The sequence below is a fragment of the Aptenodytes forsteri genome, unplaced genomic scaffold (genome assembly GCF_000699145.1).
Source record: "Aptenodytes forsteri isolate BGI_AS27 unplaced genomic scaffold, ASM69914v1 Scaffold143, whole genome shotgun sequence".
Taxonomy (NCBI): domain Eukaryota; kingdom Metazoa; phylum Chordata; class Aves; order Sphenisciformes; family Spheniscidae; genus Aptenodytes; species Aptenodytes forsteri.
Window position 1 is genome coordinate 3,300,902 of NW_008794951.1, and position 9,931 is coordinate 3,310,832.

Here is a 9,931-nt window from a genome sequence, read left to right on the forward strand (position 1 = left end):
TTTAAAAAAAAAATGCTGTCTTCAGTTTTATGTTTAAGGAGTCTCATTATGCAAAACTGTTACTTACAGACTGTGCTTACCTTGAATGCAACAAGTTATTTGAATACTTATTTCTATGTACATATGTTTTGCAGAAGTGAGCCTTGAAATGTTAATTTTGTACTGCTTGGTAATGAAGTATTGCTTTGCCAGGGTCCTTTACATTAAGAAGTGTTTACATTACAGCCTTCTTGCTGTCTCCCTGCAGCATTCCAGCATGTTTCCAGCCTCCACTCCTTCTGGCCTCTCTGATGACCCCCAGTCAGTGTCGCCATCTCCCAGCTATATGTGGTCCTCTAATGCGCCGCCTCGTTACTCGCCACCGTATTTTCCACCTTTTGAAAAGCCACCACCTTATACACCATAAAGAATGTGGGAAAGAAGAAAAAAAAATATTTGCCATTGAAATAATTGTGAACATTTTGTATTTATATTTTACTGTGGGAGGGAGCAGGAGGGTAGATACAGAAGATAATTGCAAATACAAATATTAGATTGGATTGTTCTTTCTTGCGAGACTTATTTCAGAGGTTTAACAATAGAGAATGAGGAAGGGGACATACTGCTGATGTTTTGCAGTGTCGGTGAGTAGTGGGTGGCCTAAATTCCAGCCTCCTTGTTTTACCGCGAGGTTCACGTAGTCCTTGGTTTTTAATAAAGCAATACAACACAGATGATAGATTCGGGTCTGCCTTACTCCATCTTGTGCCAAGCTGAAGTAAGGGTAGCCAAGATCAATAGTTGCCAGCGAGTATCAATCTGTTTAAGGTGAGGATGCATGCAGACAGCTCGACTTGATGCTTGTTTTGTTTGGCCTTGGGGCTCCAGTTGCTGGGATTTTTTGGGGCCACAGAACCTAGCTCACATCACTTGCTGGTTACAGCCCATGCACTGGAAAAATCTTGGGGGGAACCGCTAGAGTTAGTGACAGTGTCTCTAACGCTAATGAAAAGAGGTAACGTCATAGGGTATTTTCATGTATGTCTAGCAAAACAACTGGAATATTGCTTTTTTGAGGGGAAAAGCTTTAATGGGCAAGCTGTTTTTATTTCAGGAAGCTTAAGATAGAAGGTGAAATGCAGCTGTCTCTGAATTCTGTCTAAGTAATGCTGAAGTCAAACAGTTTGGGTGGTTGCACTGCCTAAATCTTCGTTGCATTCCTATAAAGAGCATCAGGAACTGTCCACAAGTCACTGAAACAGTGCAGTGAAAACATTATTGGGTTTTTTTTCCCCTTCTGTTTGGTTGGGAATTTTTTTTTTAAGCTTGTACTTTTAACTTTTTTAATGGACTGAATCAGCACCCTGAATAAGCACTGTTTTAGTAGCTGTGTTACGGGCTGCACATAAGGAATATCCACTACTAGTTCTCCAAGATGTAAGTCTCACATGGATAAAATTCAACACCCTGTAATATAGGATGAAACTGATAGGAATTTGCAATTATTGTTGTGACTTTCATTTAATCTTCAGCTGATGACTGTGCTGATTGATCTAGATTCCAACAGATTTTGCATGCATCCTGCATAACAAAAGGTGGTCAGCTTTATTATGTGACACAGTGTCCTGTAAAGTGTGGTTCTACTCCAGGAAGTGATTTCAGATGACAGCGTTCAGATCTGAGCTGCTCGACCTGAGCGTTCTCAACCGCTTACTTCAGGGATAAAGATAAGGTATTGACATTTTACTCCTTATCTCCTAAAGATTTAATTTCCTTGGCATCAGATTGTTGACACTAATCTTCAGTGGTCTACCTTTACTTTCAACTGATGCAGACAAAAAGGTACCCAAAAGCTAAATCCAGTTTTCAGAATTTAAAAATGGAATACATGCGGGGGGGGGGGGAAATCCAGTTGGATTTTAAACTGTGGCATCTCTCCACCTTTAATCTAAAAAAAAAAAAAGAAATACTATCAAAATGGAAAACAACACTGAAGTCTCTGATCTCACTTTTCAAAGTACACCCACACTTTATAATGCTAGTTTTGATCCTATGCATTTGCAAAGCCTTTAGGCTAGGCTATGTGTTAACCTTATCATTTCCACTGTCAAATACTAGTCAGTATATTAATAAGCTAAAGGATGACACTTTATCCAGAAGCAAACGTAACTTTTCTCCAGGAACAAAGAAATGGCTGGAAAAGGGAATACAACTCATGGGATTTAAAGCAGTAGTGTATGCAGAACATATCCTGGTGACATTTTGTTTTACGATAGATTGTTGAAGTGCAGCTCCTATAAATTTGCATACTGGAAATAAATTTATATACTAGGGCTTCATCCATTTTATATTACATTTTCCTGAAGTAAATCTTGTAAGAGATCATGGACAATTTCAAAATAGGCAGTACTTCTCCTGATAAAACTCCCCACAAAACTAGAATCAGAAGGGCACATTAATTTAATATCAGAAAACATTTTATTGCTCCATCTTTGAAATAAAAGCAAACAGTCGTGTCCCACTTCTGACAAACATACTCTACCATTTGTGCCTGTCAACTAAATAGGGCTAGAAGGACTAGGGGACACTACAGGACAGGACTAAGAAATTCATGAGGGGAACATAACTTAGTGGCAGGGAAACAATTAGGAAATAATTGTGTCATTGGTTTTGAGTTGACAAATACTAAACTTGGAAATTTTGAAATTGGAAATAGTAATTTGGAAATTATCCAAATTCTCTTTTTTTTTTTTAAGGAATATTTAAGCAAAAATTACATTGCTGCTTTAAATTCACTATAAAAGGACAAGTCCATTTTCACATTCAAAAAATTACTGGTGGGATTTTCTGTTGAATTACCCGTGTCCTTCTGCTTCAGTAAAACTAAGCGTTTAATGTAAATGCAACATTCTGCACTGTATTCATCATTTCTTACAAGAATGTCAAGATTGTGACTCATATGTACCCTTTTATTACTTTACCAAAGTTAAATAAAACTGTGTGACTTTTGTAAACATTTATAAATTGCATTTTACATTTTAGCAACTTTCCTGTTTTACAAGCATCTTTAATGTTAGTTGAGGAATTCCAGTATCATGGCATCGTGCATTTAAAAAAAAACTAAACCAAAACCAAAGAAAACACCCAAAAGATTGTATTTGCTACATTGGAAACTGGTGTTTCTACCAGGGTTAGCCAGAGACACCTTTTTTTCTTTTTTTAAAAGTTCTGTTTTTAAAAGCCCCAGATACCCCCACACTTCATAATTCTGCAGTTCTACCCACGTAACAGGGTGCCCTGACTTCAGTCACTGTAAAGTCATTACTGCTGATTTTTTGCTTAACACAGAGGCAAATAATCCAGCTAGTGCAGTGTCAGTGTCTCCTTTACTTACTTTCATGTTTACTGTATTACTTTGGGCCTAATTCTATCCTGATGATATCAGCTGCTCATTGATGTTAGCAGAAGTAGGTGGAAGCCCTATGCCAAGGAGATAAAGGCATCTAAAACTTCATTTGATAATGTTACTTATTAAATTGCATTCCTTACCTGTACTAAGTCTACATGAAGTAACTAATTTTCTCCACGTTAGCCATGGTTCACCAACAATCCAACTCTTCCAAATCATAACTGGTCCGCAACCTGGTAAGAAGAGGAGCCCTAACCACGAGTTAGCTGAAGTGCATTGCACTGGTCACTATGTATGTTCTTCCTCATTTCTAGCTCATCTGCAGTGACCATAGTAGTTGGACAGACTGTTCCACAGCAGCTCCGCCTATTCTGGGTAAGCGTATACCACAACATTCAGCTCACAATCCACAGTAGAGTTTTTCGGCTAATTCGCTTTCTTGGAAAGTGCTCAACCAAAAAAAAAAACAAAACCCAACCACCAAACCAACAAAAAAACCTCCAAACAAACACCACCAAAAAACCTAAGCCCCAAATAAAAACGCCTCCCCCCCGCAGGGGGTTCCCTGCTATTCCCAAAGACCTGGAAAAGGAAGCTACAAACCGTTGGTAATCTAACATGTTAGACTGTAGAAGCTGCGTTGTCATTAAAAAGAAACATGCTACATCTTCTTTAGAATTAAACTTTTTTTATTTTTTTGCCATAGAAAGCTCTAAGAACTAATATCAAGTATTGATTAATGAAAAGTAGAACACAACTTTAAAAAGTATGTTAAGGAAAGACTGTACAGCTATATACATTACAGATCTGGCAAAGTGATAAATGTTTCACATGGAACAGTTCCTAGGCAATAGCTGCAGAACCCAGCGTTCAATGTATATAAAAAGATGCAGAAGCTGACGACTATAAGCTGCATGCCTTAACAGTACAAAATAAATAAGCAATTGTAATTTCAATATTTGTTTAATTCACATACTGGAATGCTATGGTATGAATCCCCAAAGAAACCATACAGTGAGGATGCAGCCACCGTTACCATATTTTGCAGCAGATCCGTTAATGTTTTTATATGCATATAAATGACTGTGAGGTTTGCTACCATACTCTGTTGAAATTTTTATATAAATGCTTTTTCAGATTCAATCTTTTTCGTCCATTACCCCAAAGCCAATCTTTTTAATATTTACATAAGGTTTTTCATTAAGTTAAACTGGAAGCTAAGTGTTTACAAAAACAAACAAAAACCCAAATATAAGTGCAATAGCCAGAAATCTAAATATAAAACCTCATGGCCCCATAAAAAGTTTTAAAAGAATGGATTTAAACATGTTTCCAAACCAATAAATACTGGAAGTGAAATTAAAAAATGCTTTACATGACCTCTGGACTTTGGATATCAAAAATCACTTCCAAGGAAAACTGAAGACCCTGAGACACATGCAAGCAAGAGTCTTCTAGCAAAAATAGTTACAAAGCCCTAATTTTCCAGTTTTCCTCCAAAAAGAGACCTTTAGTAGGCACAGTTTAATTTAAGGTTTTAAATATATCAGCAGCAAATATTGATAGCCATTACGTTTAATCATTACTGAATGTACACTTTGCAATGTATGCTTAACTCCAGATGTATCATGTCAATAACAAAAATAACATTGTATTCTTCTTGTCAAAAAGTTCGGGAAGTCTCAATATAGCAGGCAGCCAGCTACGCCAGAGCCACCCGTGCTAATACAGGCAATCAATACTTATGTCTCGTGAGAATGATGTTTGACTGCTGAAACGCCATCTCGGATTCTAACATCCAACCGGTAACACTGGAAAGCATACCCCATTATGTTCAAAGGGGTCGGCAATCTGATCTGAAAATAACCATGTGTATCGTGTTCTTGGCCTACAAAACAGAAGTGCTGAGCATTACATGCGTAAGGTAAACAAATCCTCCTCTTTCTCCCATCGTTACTCATACAGATTTCTGGTACCCTTTTTTTATAGCTCAAGTTGTATTTGAACAATTTAGCATTGAAATGTCATTCTGTCTAGAGTACTGTATGTCTAAAAACCTTACCTTGAAGGTCTTAGGATCAAGATGTTTACTTAAAACATGAAAGAGAAAAGAAAAACCTTGAACCGTAATTCAAGCAGTGAAAGGTTACGGTAACTAAGTAGTACTATGCACGACGATCTTTCTCAGTCATCTCTAGAACTTGAGCAGTTTTCATATTACCATTTACAAAAATTCAACAAGTGACTACATCTGAAATGCTAAACTATGACTCCAGTAAACAGCTCTTTGTTTTTCTCAGATCTACTGTTTCCTGTTCAAGCTGGACATCTAATTTATCTTCTAAGTGCCGAAACATGTACCAATTGTAAGGAGAAAAAAAGGACAATATAATAAACGCAAAACTGAAAACAGATGACAACTAGACAACTGCAGAGAAACGATACTTTGGATTATGGTGGATAGAGGGTATTTTTTGAGTGTCGGTTTAGTCCTCGTGCTTCCACACCCTATAAAGGGGAGAGGGGAAATCCAAATCCCTGTTTCACTTAAAGATCTAGCCAAATAGGCATACAAGATCCTCAGCAGTCTCAGTGCTAAACCGATACAGCACTTAGATTATTTCATAGTTTTGAGAAGTAAATTTCAAAGCCTTCAGCTAAAAAAAAAAAAAGTATTACTTTTATCATAAGTACTACTTTTTTTAAGATACGAGACTGAAACCCTTCTTCTTGAAGAGCAAAAAAAGGAACAGCACTTTATTCCAAACTAACTACTGGCATCTTTTCCAGTAGTAAGAAAGCCTAACATTCCTCAAGCTTTGAAAAGGCAAAATTATCTCCTTCCTCAGTATTCTAAGCTTCTTCACTATTGAGCTTTGTGGTTTTGGGGTTTTTTTCCCCCCCGTTGCAAAAAGAGTAAAACATACTGGTCCAGACACTGAATACTCTGCTCACCGTACTGCCAAGTATAAATAAAGTTTGTTCAGGTTAGCCCTAACTGAGTCTCTCTTGTTGGCAAGACTATTTGCATGAAGACAGATGATTCACAGTGCTTATAAAAGCAGAACTAAGATGCTAGTTCAAAAATACACTACTTCGAAGTACTGGAACAGTTATTTTGCACCCTTGCAGTAATACATTGTTCGCAAATAAATATGAGTTGTGGGATTTTTTTTTTAAAATAGTTCCATATTCAAGAGACTATGATGAAAAAATCTGTTTTCTTGATTAACGTCTAAACACAATTCAGCATTAAAGTGCTAACATGAAATAAAGGGTTTACAGAGTAAGCATGAGTACAGGAAATACCTCAATTACTTTAGAGGAAAGATTTCTAGCTCTTTAGAAGAAATTGTACCTTTTCAAGCTACAAATCCCCACATTTCGATCAAAATTAACATACCAGAAAACACTGCCAGCTCCTTGGAAATAACTTATTCTCTATTCAAGTAAACTTTCAGATTAATTGCTTCCACAAATCACTTGCAGCTACTAATGATCCATCCAAGTGCTACCATTTGATGACTTGGTAGAACAAGTTAACTTGTTTTCACTTTAACATTTGATTTACAGTGATTTTAACAGCTCATTTAAAACAGCTGCAGTATTTCTGCACTGAATCCTTTTTCCAGCATTTAATGCGTTTCAGTAAGATTCCGGTATTACAAACTCAAATTCAGTACTTCCCTCTGATGGATTTTGTTTAAAAATTGCTTCATTTCCCTGTGGAATGAAAATGTCATCCCAGGTAATTTGTTTGGCTGGAGGGTTAGATGTTGTTCCTTCAGTGCCCTCCTTCCCTGTGCCAACACGATAAACAATTCCACCCTCGTTTATTACTGGTATACTGCTTGAGTGATCAGTAATGTACGCATACTGTCTGATCTGCAAAGACCTACAAGGATGCAATCGATAAAGCTTGGTATCTCCAGAAGGGTCTTGGCTATGAACTGATCTTATGTGGGAGGCTGTAATTTGGTAGTTGATGAAAGATTTGCCACACGTCAAGCACTGGTACCTTCGCTCACCGGTGTGGTGAATTTCATGCTTTGTACGGTATTCTGCAAGAGGAAAAACTTTGTCGCAATACCGACACGGATACTTCTTCTCCCAGGAATGAACATTAAAATGTCTCCGTAAACTCGTCAGACACGCATATGATCTCTTGCACACAATACAAATGTAGTAGACTCTTCCATCCACTATGAGCTCGTAATGGTCATCATGCTTTACTTTCATGCGTTTTCTGTTTGGAGAATCACCAGCAGATGTTTTAGGAGTTTCATCAAGCTTGGCTTCGCCTTCCTCAGAATCACCCTTTACAGGAATGACTACGTCGTATGTATCCTCACCGATATTTGCATAAACCTTACAGCCTGTGGATAGCCCCTCTATTTCAGTTGCTGTATCTAATGTTATGATTTTCTGCCCTTCTGCCACATGCTTTGATGCTATACCTGAACTGAATTCCTTGTTGTTTCCAGTAAGGACATCTGAGATTTTTATTTTAAATTCTCCAGGTTTAGAAAATGGCTCTTGTGAAAATGTAACAACCTGTTTTTTCTGTACACCTGATCCTTCAGTGGTTGCTGCCTTGGGTATAGAGGGCTGCTGAACCAAAGAGCTGCTGCTGACTGAACCAGGACTAGAGGAGCTAATGATATCGACATCATCTTCAACAACCTCTTCATCATCAACAGCAGTTGTTTCCACTTCAGTTAAGGAGCCATTATTAGATGGCTGCTGGTTCTCCTCAAGTAAATTAATTGTAGGAGTCACATGTGTTTGATGCGAGGAGCTGGCACCGAGCGACGAGTTAAGTAGAGGCTTATTTAGCACAATGATATTAGGAGTCAAATGCTGCGGTGTTGCAGAGACAAGTGATTTGGCACTTGATTGTGTTTGGTTTGGGCTTAGCTGACTGGCAGATGAAGTGAGTTTTTGAGCTGCTGTGGTGCTCGTCAAATGGGGAGAGCCACCACGGCCACATGATTTTTGGTCAGAAACTCCAGCTGGACTTGGGCAAGGCTGGTTCTGGGTTGCAGCATTTGTATCTTTAGTACATTCTTTTGGAGGAACAATCTCGGAGCAAAAAATTACATCATCATCCTCATCATCTGAATCACTCACTGTAATTTTTGTAGGCTCGTATTCTATGCCATGTAAGGAGAATGACTGTGTTATAACCGGCATCCCATCCGTTACCTCTTGACTCTCTGGCCTTATTACAGGTACTTGTGTTTCAGCATCCTTTTGACCTGGACTAGAAGTTGAAGTTTTTGAAGCACCGTCTTTGACCTCGCTTGGCATGTTTTTTCCTTCAGATGGAGGTACGCCCAGATCAGCTATGAATTTAACACCCAGCTGCTGTCCTGATTTAATCAGTTCGTCAAGTAAATCGGATCGAATGCTGATTATTTTGGAACTATAAATATAGTTAAGAATTTCTGCAAAAATTTCTGCTCTTACAAAGCTCAGTTCAACCACTTGCCCAGCGACTGAGAAAAGCTGGTGAAAATACGTGCTTGAGGCCGAAAGGATGTTTCTGTGAGCTCGAAATTTCCGGTCCTCCACGATGACGGTAACATCACAAAAAAGTCCGTGGCCACGTTGTTCATTCAAAGACTGAAGGAGCACATTAGAATACTGTGTGTCTGTTGCAGAAATCAATTTTTTCCCCTCCATTCCTACAAAGAGAAAGTAAAAGGCATCAAATTAGTAGAAGTACAGATTTATGGTTTTAACTGCATGACAAAGTTCTCACATTTACTGTTTATTCCTTCTTTTGAAAAATCAAATCTGAGATACTATTCATAAGTTTATATGCTATAGCACTCCGCAAACTTGTTTCTTATTGTTATTTGTCCGTTCACCTTCTACACAAGGCATGCGCAATTCTGAATATATCCTCTCTTCTTACCAGGTGAGGAACAGAGAAACAACTGCTTATCTGATCCAACAGCAAATAAGGTAAATTTGAAAACCAAGAAGAGGCAAGATTCAGGTCCCTCCAAAGGCTTTAAACATTATTAGAGATTTCTTTTTAATTGTGAAAATATTCTGTAAATTGTTATGAGGAAGCCCGATAACATCCAGGTTATTTATGGGCCAGACAACAAAACCTGTGCAGCTGTGTATCACCAGTCAACTGAGATTAATGAAAATGCTACTGATACTTCACTGCCTTGCCCAGAAAAAGAAACTTTTTTTTTTTTTAATTCCTCCTCATATATTTGCAAGGTTGCTTGGTGTTTGAAACCGAGATACTGAGGCAGCCCGGTAACAAAAAAGATCTGCAAAGTCAAACTAATCCATCTATCGGCACTTCCGATTCGATGCCCCCCAACAAGATGCAAAAAAACAACATCAAAATACACGAACAGCGAGTGAGAAGCTGTAAGCCCTTAATTTTACTCGTAAAACTTTACTTCCGTGCGCCTGGAAGGGCAGGATGAGATGAAGAGGCCGAGACCCCCAGCCGCCGAGCGCCAGCCTCCCCGCCCCGCCGCGCTGATGACGGCCCAGGACCGCCGGCCAATCACA

The 9,931-nt window shown here is 38.4% G+C and overlaps 2 protein-coding genes across 4 annotated transcripts in view; one reads left to right on the forward strand and one right to left on the reverse strand.

Annotated features, from left to right (window-relative positions):
* TMEM255A (transmembrane protein 255A) overlaps positions 1-2,997 on the forward strand; it is a 22,032-nt gene extending 19,035 nt beyond the window's left edge. For all 3 annotated transcript variants that reach the window (XM_009275314.2, XM_009275312.2, XM_009275315.2), the window contains one exon: positions 248-2,997. In XM_009275314.2, coding sequence (XP_009273589.1) covers positions 248-406 — 159 coding nt within the window. In that variant the 3' untranslated portion in view covers positions 407-2,997. The remainder of the gene's footprint in view (positions 1-247) is intronic.
* ZBTB33 (zinc finger and BTB domain containing 33) lies at positions 2,066-9,082 on the reverse strand. The gene has a single exon (XM_009275311.1). It carries the CDS (start codon positions 9,071-9,073, stop codon positions 7,034-7,036), a length of 2,040 nt encoding a protein of 679 aa, XP_009273586.1. The 5' UTR covers positions 9,074-9,082; the 3' UTR covers positions 2,066-7,033.
* Positions 9,083-9,931: the final 849 nt, after the last annotated feature.